This window comes from Elephantulus edwardii, unplaced genomic scaffold (assembly GCF_000299155.1).
Source record: "Elephantulus edwardii isolate Elephantulus edwardi_28Jun2011 unplaced genomic scaffold, EleEdw1.0 scaffold00222, whole genome shotgun sequence".
Taxonomy (NCBI): domain Eukaryota; kingdom Metazoa; phylum Chordata; class Mammalia; order Macroscelidea; family Macroscelididae; genus Elephantulus; species Elephantulus edwardii.
The window spans coordinates 2,758,293-2,772,372 of NW_006399972.1; the positions used below are offsets into that span (position 1 = coordinate 2,758,293).

Sequence of the window (14,080 nt, forward strand, 5' to 3'; positions counted from 1 at the left end):
GGCCTGTAATACTTTCCATTTTGCTAGCAATAAAAGGAGAAAAAATCAAGCAGAGAGAAGGGGCCTTAGTCCCACCGAAAAACAACTTCCAGGAGTAGACTTCTTTTGGAAACAGGTTTCTGCTCTTGGAAGTTCCTCAGCATTGGGAAAGGACACGAAACATGGAGTTTTCCAAGGAATTCCGAGTCTACAGATGCTGATGGAAGCAAGCATCTTCCCTGAGAACCGACAGAGAGATCTCACCCTAGAGAATTTGGACTTGCAGTCTCCTGAGCTACAATTTCTGTCCACACCATCTACTTTTGTTTCTGTGATTGTAGTATTATATAACTAAGACACTTTTCTTCTCAGGGAAGATTCATTTATTTATTAAAAACTCAACTGCAAAGTCTTTGTATGTTTTAGTCACACAGCCTTGATGATGATGCTCTAGAGGGTACAAGCCTGTCCTTAAGGGACAAACATCCAATCCAATCTAGTGAGACAGCAGTTTAGTTTCCTTTATTCTTATCAGAGCTGAAATACAGCTTTTAAAAACATATGCAGATTTATTTAAGCAAAAGTCAGAAGGTATTTAAAAGGGAAAATAGATGATATCCCATCACTCAAATGATTTAGTTAAGTAAATTGTTTTTATAACCACAATGTGCTTCTCGGTGATGAATCTCACTTCCAGCTTTTATTACGAACCCATGTAGTGCACAGGGACCATGAGCACAGATTTTTCTTCATGGTCAAAGAACTTTCACCAGAGGAAAACTGTTTCTAAATGTTGAAGAAAATGCCAAAGTTTGAGGAAATGTAAAGACAGCTGGTTGTTTCAGGTTTCTCGGATCAAGAACATGATTCTACACATTTACTGATAAAAATCATCTAGTTCTCCATTTTCCCTTCCATTTAAAAGTAAAAAAGGAGAAAAGAAAACTTGCCTTACTCAAGGACCAAGTATACATAATACTTCCATTTGTTCTTTGTTTCAATATTACTATTTTTCACTCATGGATTTGAGGTCAATTTTTTCTTAAATAAGAGGTCAAGTAAAAAGTCAAAGCCACTGCTGTTAACTTAGAACTGACTCACAGCTGACCCTCCAGCTGGTTTTCAAAGGCTGTAAATCATGCAGGAGGAGGATGCCCATTTTTCTCCCTCAGAGCTGCTTGTGGATTCAAACTGAGGCATCCTGTTGGAGTAAGCAGCACAACTCCCCAGGGACTATGCCATCAGAATTTCTACCAAGACATCAGGCACTTGCATATATTGCTATTCAATCCAAAGACAACAGAAATGCTATATTGAAGGCTTTTAGTACTTCTGAACAGTTGCAGATACCTATCCCCTCTCCCAACACACAAACAACTCAGTGTATGGTTGGCGATTATCAAGAGGAACTGGTGGTGCAATGGTTAGGCACTCAGCTGTGAACTGAAAAGGTCAGTATTTGAACCCACCAGCTAGCTACTCTATAGAAGAAAAGACTGGGCAATGTGCTCCCATTACGATGGCCATTATGTGCCGTTGAGTCGACACCGACACAGAGCAGACCCTCCAATGGGTTGTCAGAGGCAATCAATCTCATAAGAGAATGTTGATTTTTCTCCAGAGGATTCAAACCGCATGCCTTTGGGCTGGCAGTGCAACTTCCTACCACTAGGCCACCAGGGCTCCCCCTGTTAAGATGATAGCCTAAGAAGACCTATGTGATAGTTCTACTTACAGGGTTGTTCTGAGGGGAAAATGACTCAATAGAACATAACCACAATGATGGGCACCATGTAGTTCATTGCAAACAAGACAATAGATTGTGCTCATGGAAATGACCCAACTGTCAATCTCATTGGTGTCTGTCAGGCCCGATCACAGTAATTGAGAATAACTATTGGCAAATCTTGAGACACATACACTTCACAGACATAAATGTTAATACATTTTAATTTTGTTAGATAAAATAAATATATATATTCCCTCTAGGGTGCTTTTTTTCACTACATCCCTGGAATTTTAGTTTTAATCCAATTCTTACCTTGAAGGTCTTCAAAACCTCTTGAGAGTTTTTAGGCTGTGAGTAAGGCTTGGGGGTCAGCATAGGCACAGGTTTGGGAGCGACAGTTTTATTTGGAGATCCACTGCCTGCTGACATGCTGGTGTCCAGGACGCTGGGGCGTGCGATGGTGGTTTCGACCGTGGCAGTGAACTTGGGTGGAGGCAGTGACTGTTGCCGCAGGTATTTCATGGGGTTGGGTTCGTTCAGGAGGAAGGATAAGTTTGGCTCCGTTGAATGGCTTCTCTCCAGAATTTTTGGCATCTCCAGGCGTTCCAGAACAGCCTCACTGATGGTGAACCTCTCAATGTACTGCTGCAAAATGCCCTCTGCTTCCTCCTGGGACCGAGCATTCTTATACGCTTCATGCAACTCTCTTTCTCTCCGTTCCCTAAAGGAATGGGGGTGGGAAGTAATGGCAGAATCAACAGTCACGAACACTGCATAGACCTTGGCAGGAACCAAGGAAGAACTGCAGAATGGCACTGACTGAGATTTCTGTTACTGCTTTTAAAAGCCTTTATGGTAACCAACAACTTTTCTAGAAAGCACATCTAGATCCCGTCACACACTTTAAAACAAACAACAGAAAGAACCCACTTTTCTTGGACGATTTCTCTGTAGGTTTTGATGCTTTTCCTTCGTTCACTCATCCCATCTTCTCCAGCCAGTAACTTCTCCATCTTTTTCCTCTCTTCTTCTTTCTTGATTAAGTCCTGAGAAGCACTTCTTCTGCGGCTCTTCCATCGAGCTAGGTCCTGCAGGGAGGGAAAGAGAGAACGGCCTTTATTCAGCCTTGCACATAATTTCATATCTACTCTTCACAGTCCAATGAACATGGACTGTGGACCAGGCACTACGCTAGGGCTTTCCCATACAATGTATGTCTGCTTGGAAAACACATGTTTGGTTGGAACAGGAGTGTCTCAAAGACAGAAAACAATCAGATATTAGCGACATTTTCACAGCAGGGAAAACACATTTATTTAAAAACAGCAGTGGGAAATATATATTTATACCTACACCAGTGGCCAAATTTTAGAGAATTTCCTTACAGTGTACTTACTAGAAGCTTCCTTCCTTTGTCTCTCTGATCTCTGAATTGTGAGTATTCTAATTTTGCTGACAATACAACTGTAAGAATCAATCACAGGTTGAAAAAGGTTTCTCAAGGAAGGAAGAAAAGGTAGAGGGGAAATGGGCTTTGGGGTCACATAAAGTAGGTGATTGTGAATTTATTCATTGACCTTACAAATCCCACAGCGAGTTAACAGTATTAACAGTGAAAACTTAGGGTCCTGAGGTTGGGAGAAATGGATGGGATTTACAGCTCAGAGAAATATCCACAACTCTCTCCCATCTTTGGAATCTTAGACAAGTTCCTTTGCTTCTCTGCACTTCAGTTTCTTCAACCCTAAAATGGGGATGTTAATAGCACCTGCCCTCACAGGTTCGTTGTGAATGTGAAATGAAATAATGTCCAGAAAATGCAAGGCAGATAGGAAGTATTCAAATGTCCCTGCTGTCAAGTCAGTTCGAACTGTTCAATAAATTGTGGATATAATCATCACAACATTTTACTGACTATAGTTTTTTGTTTTGTTTTGTTTTGTTTTGTTTTTTACAAGCAGTAGAGTCTCGTTTGGAATAGCAACCTTGCATGCTCTGTGAGGTTTCCAAGAAATAATCAACCCTCATCGCCCTCTTCAAACTCCATCACCCTGCAGTGTGGAGCTCTGCTCTCTGATCACCATCAATCTCAGGGTGCTCACAGGCTCTGGAAACTTCCTCTTCAGATTCAATTATTAGCTCCTCTACTCTCCTTTAGCTGTGTGCAAATTAATTAGCTGTTTGGGGTCTGAAATTGGGGGCAATAATTGTTCCTAGCTCTTTGGGATTAAGTTCCTTTAAGCGGATTAAATGACTTAATCCGGCAAAACATTAAGAACAGTGGCTGGTTCCGGTATACTTCCAACATTGGTAATTTTTACCGTCAGTATTTGAAATATTGAAGCTCAAAAGACATTGCTTTCTCAAGCCTACAATTCATTCCAGACGTCTCCCTCTCTCTTTCCTCTCTCCCACGCAGCAAAGCTTCTAGCAAAGGTATTAACTGATTATTATATGCCTGTCATCCACTTTCATCCTTCAGATGGCTAGTGACCTTCTTTTAATTCCCACATTTATTGTCACTGTTAAAAACCCTCCATTGGTTCTTTCACCTGCCATCTATGATCTAAATTCTCCCACAGGACTCTCAAGTTCAAGGACCCACCCGGCCTGATTCTTGGCTCCAAAGTCCCTCTCAGTCTCCAGGCTGTGAACCCTCCCCCGCTGCCCAAGGAAGAGCCTTGGCCGGAACTCACATCTTGCCACTTGTCGTCCTCTTCCCTCAGCTGGCTGTTTATCAGCTGCAGCTGCTCCTGGCGGGCCCTGCTGTGTGGCTGCACGGCGGCCTCCTCCTCACAGCGCACGTCAAACATACTTGTGCTCCTGGGAGAGAGCAAACCCAGAGATTGACCAGATCAGCAGCCTTCTCTCTGCGGCGTGTGCTAGGGCACGCCGCCACGTGAGGGCGCTGTCGCACACAGAACACTGGGAGGCACACAGCAGCCGCAGCGGCGGGCTCTGCAGCCTGGTGGGTGGGACTCACCAGCAGGCAGGGGGCACGCGAGAGCCCCACCTCTCCTTGCTTCTGACACCAAAGCACAATGTGATATCTGTGTGCCCAGTGATGGAGCTTAATGAATGCATAGGTAAGTGATGGGCAATGTTTAAAACAAACACTAGCAAAATATTATGTGAAGTCCTGAACCTGTTCTGAAAATGTAGGTAGAAAAATAAAACCAACAACATGGGGAGAATGTGTGCAGAAGAGGGACAATGCTTCACGTGGAGAAATGTTACTCAAGTGAATGCTGCTTTGTGTAAAACGTTGACTTAAGTGCTTTCTATATTAACCAAGGCAATTTCGCCATTAAAAATAATAAATATCATACGGTCTCAAATTGGGGTAAAAAAAATCCATTTTCTCTGCCTGTACTTTCTGAATTTTGGATGCATCTAACATCTGTGAACTGATGATGCATGTGCTTGCTGTGCTTCCTTGTTTTTATTTCCCGGAAATTTCTTCTTAACTGGATAGTACATCTTGGAATCAGGAAAACAAGGTTGTTTTTTTTATAGGGTTTAGGGTAAAGAATAAAATATTGAGTATTTTGCCCTCTCACAATTATTTCTTGTCATGTTGCCTCCTCTAAATTTCCTCTCTTTTAAAACAAGGATACAAAAGAAAAAAAAAAATAACCTCAGAAAATTAAGGATGTGTGTGTATAAATTGAAAATAGCCACTTTCTTTCATTGTATGTTCTGAATCATTTTGGAATTAAAAAAAACTATACATATACACACATACATATGTATTTCACTTACTCTGTAGCTTTTTAAATGCTTTGCAATGCCTTGGGTCTTTTCTGTCATTTTCATGTCTATTAAACCATTGTTACAGCAAAAACTGAAGCAGTAAGATGGAAACAGAAGCAGAACTGAGTACTATCCTGCACTTTCTCCTGAGCCCACTCCCCACATTAACTACCTCAAGGGTAAGTGGGCTAAAAAAACATTAAAAACCTCAATCCCATAGAGAGTCTTGTGATGTCGACTATAAATGCTCCTGCGGCAGAAGAATGCGAGACAATTTCTTAAAGTCCGCTTAACGCAAAGCAAATTTCTGAAAAGCCATGCAGTTGACACCAGCCAATTGCAGAGAACAGAGCGATGACAAGGATAGTCATCCTCAGGCCAGACCCAGAGCTGCAGCAGCATTGCTGGACACACTAGCTTCCTTCCTGGGTCGTGCTCCCCAAAGAGAGGTCCCCAAGGCAACGGCCGCCCATCCTCACATTGAGCCACTCAAACTGCATCTGCCTGAACACCTTGGTGAAGTTTGCCCTCTATGTGAGTGATGAACAACTGAAATCTGACTGAAAAGAATGAAAACGGAATATTGTAGCTGTTGCCGGTTTTCCTCAAGAGAATTCTTGTAAGAAAACTTCAGAGAAAGACTTTAGAGTTTTCTTTCAGGTATAGCTGCTTCCACACACTTTTTGGACAGTGGTGATTTTGGTAGCTGTACCTCCAGTAGAGGGTCTGCAATATGGATTGAAGCTCAACATAAAAAAAAAAAAATGAAGATTATCACCACTGGGCCAATGGGCAGCATTGTGATAGATGGAGAACAGAGTGAAATTGTCAACAATTTCAGCTTGCTTGGTTCCACAATCAACAGTTTTGGCACCAGCAGTCAGGAAATAAAAAAAAGACAAATTACGTTAGGAAAGCCTGCTGTCAGGGACCTCTCCTGAGTACTAAAGACCAAGGATGTCAGTCAGGTGTGACGGACCCAGGCCATGATCTTCACAATCTCTTGCTATGTATCAGAGAGCTGGTCGATGACCAAGGATGGCAGAAGAAGAACCGATGTCTTTTAGTTGTGGTGCTGGAGACAAGTATTGAACGAACAGGCCTCGTAGAGGAAGTGATATACTATTTTCTAGAATTTTTTTTAATAGGAATACCAAGAAACTATCTGAAAGGAGAAAAACTAAACCAAACCAACTCTGAGCATTAAACAGAAACTATTTTAAAAAAGAGGAACTGTGAGAATTGAAAATGGATAATACTAGGCAGAAAATGGGCTGAGTCAGCATTGCAGAAAAATGCTCCAGTTCAGAGGTTAAACACAGTCTCCAAATGGAAGAGAAAAGTGTCTGGGAATGAGGAAGAAGATTCTGGAGAAGCCCAGGTTCCAGAATGCTCCTGAAATTTGCATGAAAGCCTGTGCCCTAGGGTTGTTGGGATAATGGCATCTTACTCTAGGGCCAGAGAGCCTCTCTTGGAGGTGGCTTGGCTTTCTTTCTTTCTTTTTTTTTAAATATCTAGGGTTAAATAAGGGAATTATGGTGGCTTCGTGGTAGAATGCTGTGTTGCTAACTCAGAGGCAGGCAGTTAGAATTTTCCAGCTTCTCCTTGGGAGACAGATGGGCAATCTCTTCCCGGATGATATACAGCCTCTAAAAACCCACAGAAGGTTCAGCTATAGGTTGGTTCTAATTCTGTGGCTCATAACAACAGGGTTAAATAACCATGGAGGGAAACCTGCATTTTAGAGCCAGGATTAAGGAAAAGGCATTAAGACTAAAACCATCTACATCTCTCACTGATGTGCTTTGTTACTGTGGAAGTAGTGGGAGAGGAGGTGTGTGGAGGTGAGGAGAAGGGCTAGGAGGTGAAGTCAGAGCTATGGAAATCTTTCTGGCTGGCCAGCAGGTGCAGACGCCTCTGCCTGCATGGTAGGTTGGCCCTACTGTGTACTTTCTGCCAAATCTTTTGCTGAGTGACCTGTACATTAAGCATGTGTCAAATTATTAATAAATTTAATCTGTGTTAATCATTGTCATTGAAGATGTTGAAAAGGAAAGTTAATGGAGCTGGGTGGGGGTGAAAGGGATAGAACATTTGAAAAGACTGTAGATTCTTGTTTAAAAGACGAACTCCTGGTGGAAATTTTTTATTTCTTTTGCTTCCCACATTTTAAATTGGGTCTCCTTTAAGCAGGAAGCTTGAGACTTTGGATATTCTTGGATAAGATCTCCAGAAAAGAAGTTCTTTCTCCTCTCTTCATCTAGGAAGCTGTGTTTTTTTTAAGTGTACAGGCGACAAAGAGGGTCCTCATTTTTAACAGTTGCTGTATTTTTTTTAATTCATCATGGATCTTTCCTGTGAGTGAAGGCTTGGATTCATGCACAAGCAAAATTCTAAATTTGAGAGCTTTAGAACACAGTATTCTCTCCCCTTCTAGGGCTTTCCAGAGATCTATTTCAGGCAAATGCCACAAAGGCTTAGCATTAAGGCAGAATCAATCCATTCTATCAAAATGTTTTTTGCTAACAAATCAAAGTAGCAATTTGTCTATCAATCTTCCACGTGCTTCCTTTCAGTGACTGTGAAATAGCAGTACAGCATGTTTTCAAAGAAACAGCCTGAAGTGAGGGCTGTAGGCTTCTGTCCTGGAGAAAGTGCAGCCAAAGTCCTCTTCTAGAGGCAAGGATGCTGAAATGTCATCTCGCATACCGTGGGTATGTGGTGAGGAGAACCAGTCCTTGGAAAAAGAGGTCACGCTGAGAAAAGTGAAACAATCAGCAAATGAGAAGAGCCTCAACAAGATGGATCGCAGAGGTGCTGAGGACGGCACAGGATAGGGCAAGGATTCATCTCTATTGTTCATAAGGTTGGTATGCGTGGTAGTCAGCTCGATGGCACTGAACGACAAGGACAAACTGAGCAGTTAGATAAGCTCAAGCAGAATTTTGTTTGGGAACACAGGGCCACAAACCATTCGCAGATTGCACATGAGGAACAGCTATTTTGGCACTAGGGTCAGGTTCTTTGCTCAAGGCAAACCGAGCTGACATCTTGAACGCAAACATGGAAAAAGCAGAACTGAGAAACAACACTTAGTCCAATCTCGTTGCCCTCTTTGATATCTGTATATTCTGTACCCTTGTTTAGATCCCTCTGTGACCTTCCACTTCAGGACTTGAAAGTGTGGCTCAGAAGAGGAAGACAGGAATGGTGTGTTCACAATTCCCATGGTCCAGTCACCCTCAAGGGCACAAAAATGCCTCTCCCAGAGAAGAGAGCCATGGGATGATAACTTCCCTAATCACACTACCAAGTTAGACATTGATCATGTTTTTGAAAGCACAAATGACTCAAACCTGAGAAGGCTCAGGTTCTACAAAGAAAAAGTTCACCTTGCATTTCAGCCTCAGAGTGATGGCCATCTGGGAAAGCCATTTTTTTGAAGGGCGTTCATGTGGCCCCAGAGAGGAAGGAATGGATTCTTCTGAAATGTGGCTATGAGGGAGGGCTGGGGGCACCAATCTGAGAACAGGAGGACCCAGGCGCAGGGGAGGGAGCCCAAGCCATGTTCTGCAGCTGGGCCCCTTGTTATGCCATGGAAATTGAGCAACCCCCAATATTTTGGTCTCAAGCATCCTCTAGTTTATGTTACTCCAACCTGGGAGGAACTTGGGCTCCTGGATATATAATTAGTGGTTTAGGGTTTATTTTCTTAGCAGTTACGTGTGTTTTGAGTTATTTTTTTTGTTTGGTTTTTTTTAAAAAAAAAAAACAACACAAAACAACTAACAAAACAACGTGGCTACAAAAATTATGACTGCATTGTTAATTCTCAGCCCCAGGATGTCAAGAAGAAGTGCAAAACACAGAAGTAACAAAACTCAGAATTTTAAACCGTTTCGTGACTCAGAAGGAACACCAGTGTCCAAACCATTAACAAGAGCAACTTTGACATGCCCCGGCTATGAAAAGCGAATGTTACAGTTTTAAGCAGCAGCTGCATATTAGAATCATGCTTAAGTTGCTTTTTCATTCATCCCTCCTGCATAGAACATATGTTGTGCATTCCAACTCCGAGTGCTTTTCGGAGGCGGCACCAGTCAGTTGGATTTTCAGTTCATTACTGCATCAATTGCATTTCAATTAGTGGTAAGTACTGGAAGCATGCAGTTTAGGCTAGCAATTAACGTAATCCTACAAATAAATGACAACTTACTCTGCGTCATCAGACACAGGAGTTCTGGGACCGTATCTACAAGATCAAATACAAAGTTAGAGGGCGGGCAATACAAGTGAGGTCTCGCTGCAGCCAGGCTGGAAAGAAGAACTTGCAGTGAAGTTTACATGTGCTGAGCTCCTCTGCTGAGCACGCTGGAAGAGAAGAGTCATTATACAATGTGTAATATCCACCAGCCGCTCACAAGGAAGAGTAGATCCTGACATTTTTAAAGGCGGCAAAATGTGCCCGAAAACCCAGAGGGGAAAAAAATGAAAATAATCCTTGTATTGTCCACAGAGAAATGAATCTGTTTAATACAAACACGAGAAGGCTTAGGTAGGTGGAACCCACAATGTTTACAGATGGTAGCTTAGGTGGGAAAAGGAAGAAAATCTATGTTACGTTCATTCACACAGTAAAACTGTTCATGCTTTTCTCTTTAACTGTAATGGATACTCAGCACATACACGCACACTGGGCCTTCCCCTGATGTGTTAATGCATTGCACCAAATGACATCAAAGAGTGTTTCTGTAGTTTTCTGAGAGCAGACCAGAGCTCCAACCAGAACCCCAACCAGTGCCTTCCCATGCATCTGACAAAAACCACAATTCCTAGAAAACGGGCAGCCTTAATCAAAGCCAGACTTGGGTGATAATCCTGGACTTGAAAAACCACAGCACTTTTCCTCCCCAATCTTTTATGTCCTATTGACTATGCAGAGGTATAAAATAAACCTCGTCAGAGTGGAGTATATTTGGGGTGGGGTGGGGGTGGGGGGTTGAGGGGGGATTGTGTTCCAATGGAGTTTTTCTTTTGCTTTTCAAGGAGAGGAGCAAACTGGGGGTGGGGAGAAAAGTGCAACAATGAATGAGTTGAATTCCAAAATCTCTGTAGATGTTCATTGAAATTAATTTTTTTAAAAAGGGTTGATATCCCCAAAATGTATAAAAAAAAAAAAAAAAAAAACCAAAAGACCCCCTCGTGCAATGTAATTACCTTAGGGTTTTTAAGAAAGCAAAGACAAAGGTTAAAATGGGGGCAATATTTATATCATTACCAAGGGCATAGTACAAGCACACTTTTTAAAAAAGGTAGTTCACCCATGTGACTGTCTTCTCATCAAATCCCAATTTTTAAGGGGAGATCCTTACCCACACCTTCAAAGGCTGCTCATTTCCACACTTTTGCCAGTAGGCAAAGAATTATTTAAGTAAAGGGGTAACATATTTTTCTTTCTATTTCCAGTAATTTAAATTTGAGGATTGTTGTTGTTATGTGCCATCAAGCCATTCATGACTCATAACAACCTTATTTACAACAGGCCTAAACCCTGCTCTATCCTGTGCCAACCTTATTGTCTCTAACACACCTACTCCCATTACCCTAGTCAGCGAATCAATTCATCTCATCGAGGGCCTTCCTCTCCTGCACTGTCCCTCCACCCTCCCAAGCATGACGTCCCTATCCAAGGACTGGTCCCGCCTTACAACATGTCCAAAGTATGTCAGATGAAGCTTCAGAGTCCTTGCCTCCAAGGAGCAGCCTGGCTTCACCCTCTTGAACTTGTTTGTTCTCCTAGCAGTCCATGGTATATTCAATACTCTTCTCTACCATCACAGCTCAAAGGCATCCATTCTTCTATCATCTAGTCACTGTCCAGCTTTGTGATGCATAACATGTAATTGCAAAGTCTATGACCTGGATCAGGCACACCTTAGTCTCCAGACTGACATTGCTGTTCCTTAGTACTTTGGGGAGGTCTTTGACAGCAGACTAATTTGAGGATAGTGAGCAAAAATTACTTGGTCTCATGTTTTAGTTTTGTAAACTTTTATAGAGAAAAAAGTTCTAAAGGTCTCTTCCTGTAAATTTAAAAAAAAATCAAACCCAACAACTCCTAGAACACTTGGGTGTACACAAACATACTGTTCTTTCTAGGCTGTTTCTCATTCTAGTTCACTCTGCACTTATCAATAATTATTTTCATCCACGTGGAAGGCACCACCACCAGTGAAAACTCCAATCTTTCTGTTGAAACAGTCAAAAGCAAGACAAAGGGAGGCTTTGTAGGTGTTTATCTTCTGGCAGGAAGACTCATTGTCTGTTTCTGGGGGATAATTCAGAAGGTTCTAAAGTTTACATTAATAGACCAAATTTTCTAAAAACAACACTGCACTGAAACACATGAGTGGGTCTAAACACATGGGATAAAGTGTTAATTCTGAAGATTTTATTAAATGTTTCCCAGCTAATGAAAGAGACCTATTGTAATAAATAGACTTGTTCAAATGTAAAAATTTATTACCACTGAGTTAATCTCTACTCCTGGTGACCCTGTATAGAAAGCAGGGTTTTGAATGGTGGTGATTTTTATGGAAATGAATCTTCAAGGCTTTCTTGTGCAATGCTGCTGAGTGGGCTCCAATCACCAACCTTTAGGTTAATAGTCAAGTGCCAGTGGTTTGTATTACCATACAGCGATACCTAAGGAGCAATTTCTTTGCAAAGGGTCAATGAAAGGAAGACCCTCAACAAGATGGATTGACACAGTGCCTGCAACAATGGGCTTGAGCATGGTTTAAACCTATCATTCATAGGCTCTCTACAAGCCATAGTTGAAGGCACCTAACAACAGTAACAACAAGAAGCCCTAGTGTCACCACAGTTAACTGCTTTGTTATTATGCGCAGTCCAGCTGACTATGACTCATGTTGTTGTTGTTGTTATGTGCCATCGAGTTACTTGCAACTCACAGCAACCCTATGTACAGGAGCTCTTAACTCCTTTCTATCCTGTGCCAACCTAGCCATCTCAAACGCACTCATTCTCACTGCTCTAGTCATAGAATCGATCCATCTCATCGAAGGTCTTCCTCTCCTTTGCCACCCCTCCACTCTGCCAAACATGATGTCCCTCTCCAAGGACCAGTCCCTCCTTGCAACATGCCCAAAGTATGTCAGACGAAGTTTCAGAATCCTTGACTCCAAGGAGCATTCTGTCTTCACCCTCTCTAGGACAAAGCTGTTTGTACTCCTTGCAGTCCATGGTATATTCAACACTCTTCTCCAGCAACACACAGCGACCCTATAAATTAATGGCTTTAAATCCTGCCCTATCCTAAGCCAATCTCACCATCTCTGACACACATGCTCCCATAGCCATAGTCACTGTGTCAATTTATCTCTTGTGAGGTCTTCCTTTCCCACAGTGATCCTCTACTCTACTCTTCCAACCTTCTTCTTTAAGGACCGATTGCTCCTGGCAACATGTCCAAAGTATAGGATACAGAGCTTCAAAATCCTTTCCTCTAAGGAGCAACCTGGTCTCCAGGCCAGACCTGCTTGCTTTCTTGGTGGTCCATGGTATATTCAGTACTCTTCTCCAGTACCACAACTCAAAGGCATCAGTTCTTGCTCTCAGATGCATAGCAAGCAATTGAGAGAAGACCATCACTTGGCTCAAGCGTGCCTTAGTCTCTAGACTGATATCATTGCTTTTTAGAACTCTGGAGAGGTTCTTGCCAGCAGACTTTCCTAAGCAACTATTAACTGCTAAGCTGCTACCAAACTTAGTCTTTCTGACCCACTTAGTGGCTTCATAGTAGAAAGCCTTAGTAATCTTTCTCAAAGCTTAAATAAAGAGTTGTTGTTATTGAATACCATTGAGTTGGAACTGACCCATAGGTGACCCCCCAGAAGGTTTTCAGAGGCAGCAAATTGCACAGGAGGAGACTGCCCATCCTTATCCTGCAGAGTGGCTGGTGGATTCTAACTGTGCGCTTTCAGGATTGCAGCACAGCTTCTTGTCACTCGGCCATGAGTGCTAGTAGCGTATAGTCTAGGAAACTCTCTGTACAGTTGTGCTCTGTCACATGGGGTCACTACAGTGGGAAGTGCCTCGATGGTGTACAACCACAACATCACACTTTATGAATGATCTTTGGGAGAGAGCAAAGAAGTTCTTGCAAATGAGTGGTTAAGCTAGAAACAATCTATTGGAAAAGCACATCATGCTTGGATAAGCAGAGGGCCAGTGAAGGAGAGGAAGGCCTTCAAGGAGACGAACTGACACAATGACTCTAATAGACTTCAGTACAGCACAGCGGAGATTGTGAGGCTGATACAAGGTGGGTCAGGGTTTTGTTCTCTTGTACACAGAATTGCTGTGAATTGGGGTCCACTTGAGGGCATCCACCAACAGTTTCTACGTCTTTCTATAGTTGGGTTTAAATGATTTTATGAGCCTTTTAATGAAGTAAAATGTGTGTGTGTGTGTACACACACACACACATACACACACACACATTTCAGAATCATCTCAGGAACAGGTTTGAGGCCTTGAACACTAATGAGCGAAGACCAGATGAGTTGTGGGAGGATGTCAAAGGTATCATCCAGC

The 14,080-nt window shown here is 42.3% G+C and overlaps 1 protein-coding gene across 3 annotated transcripts in view; it reads right to left on the reverse strand.

The window, feature by feature from the left end:
- Positions 1–14,080, reverse strand: part of LIMCH1 (LIM and calponin homology domains 1) — a 559,635-nt gene that overhangs the window by 73,082 nt on the left and 472,473 nt on the right. For 2 of the 3 annotated variants that reach the window (XM_006898180.1, XM_006898181.1), the window contains 4 exons: positions 9,678–9,713; positions 4,405–4,531; positions 2,639–2,796; positions 2,021–2,429 (listed from right to left, as the gene is read on the reverse strand). In XM_006898180.1, coding sequence (XP_006898242.1) covers positions 2,021–2,429; positions 2,639–2,796; positions 4,405–4,531; positions 9,678–9,713 — 730 coding nt within the window. The remainder of the gene's footprint in view (positions 1–2,020; positions 2,430–2,638; positions 2,797–4,404; positions 4,532–9,677; positions 9,714–14,080) is intronic. The other variant, XM_006898182.1, reaches the window with a different exon arrangement.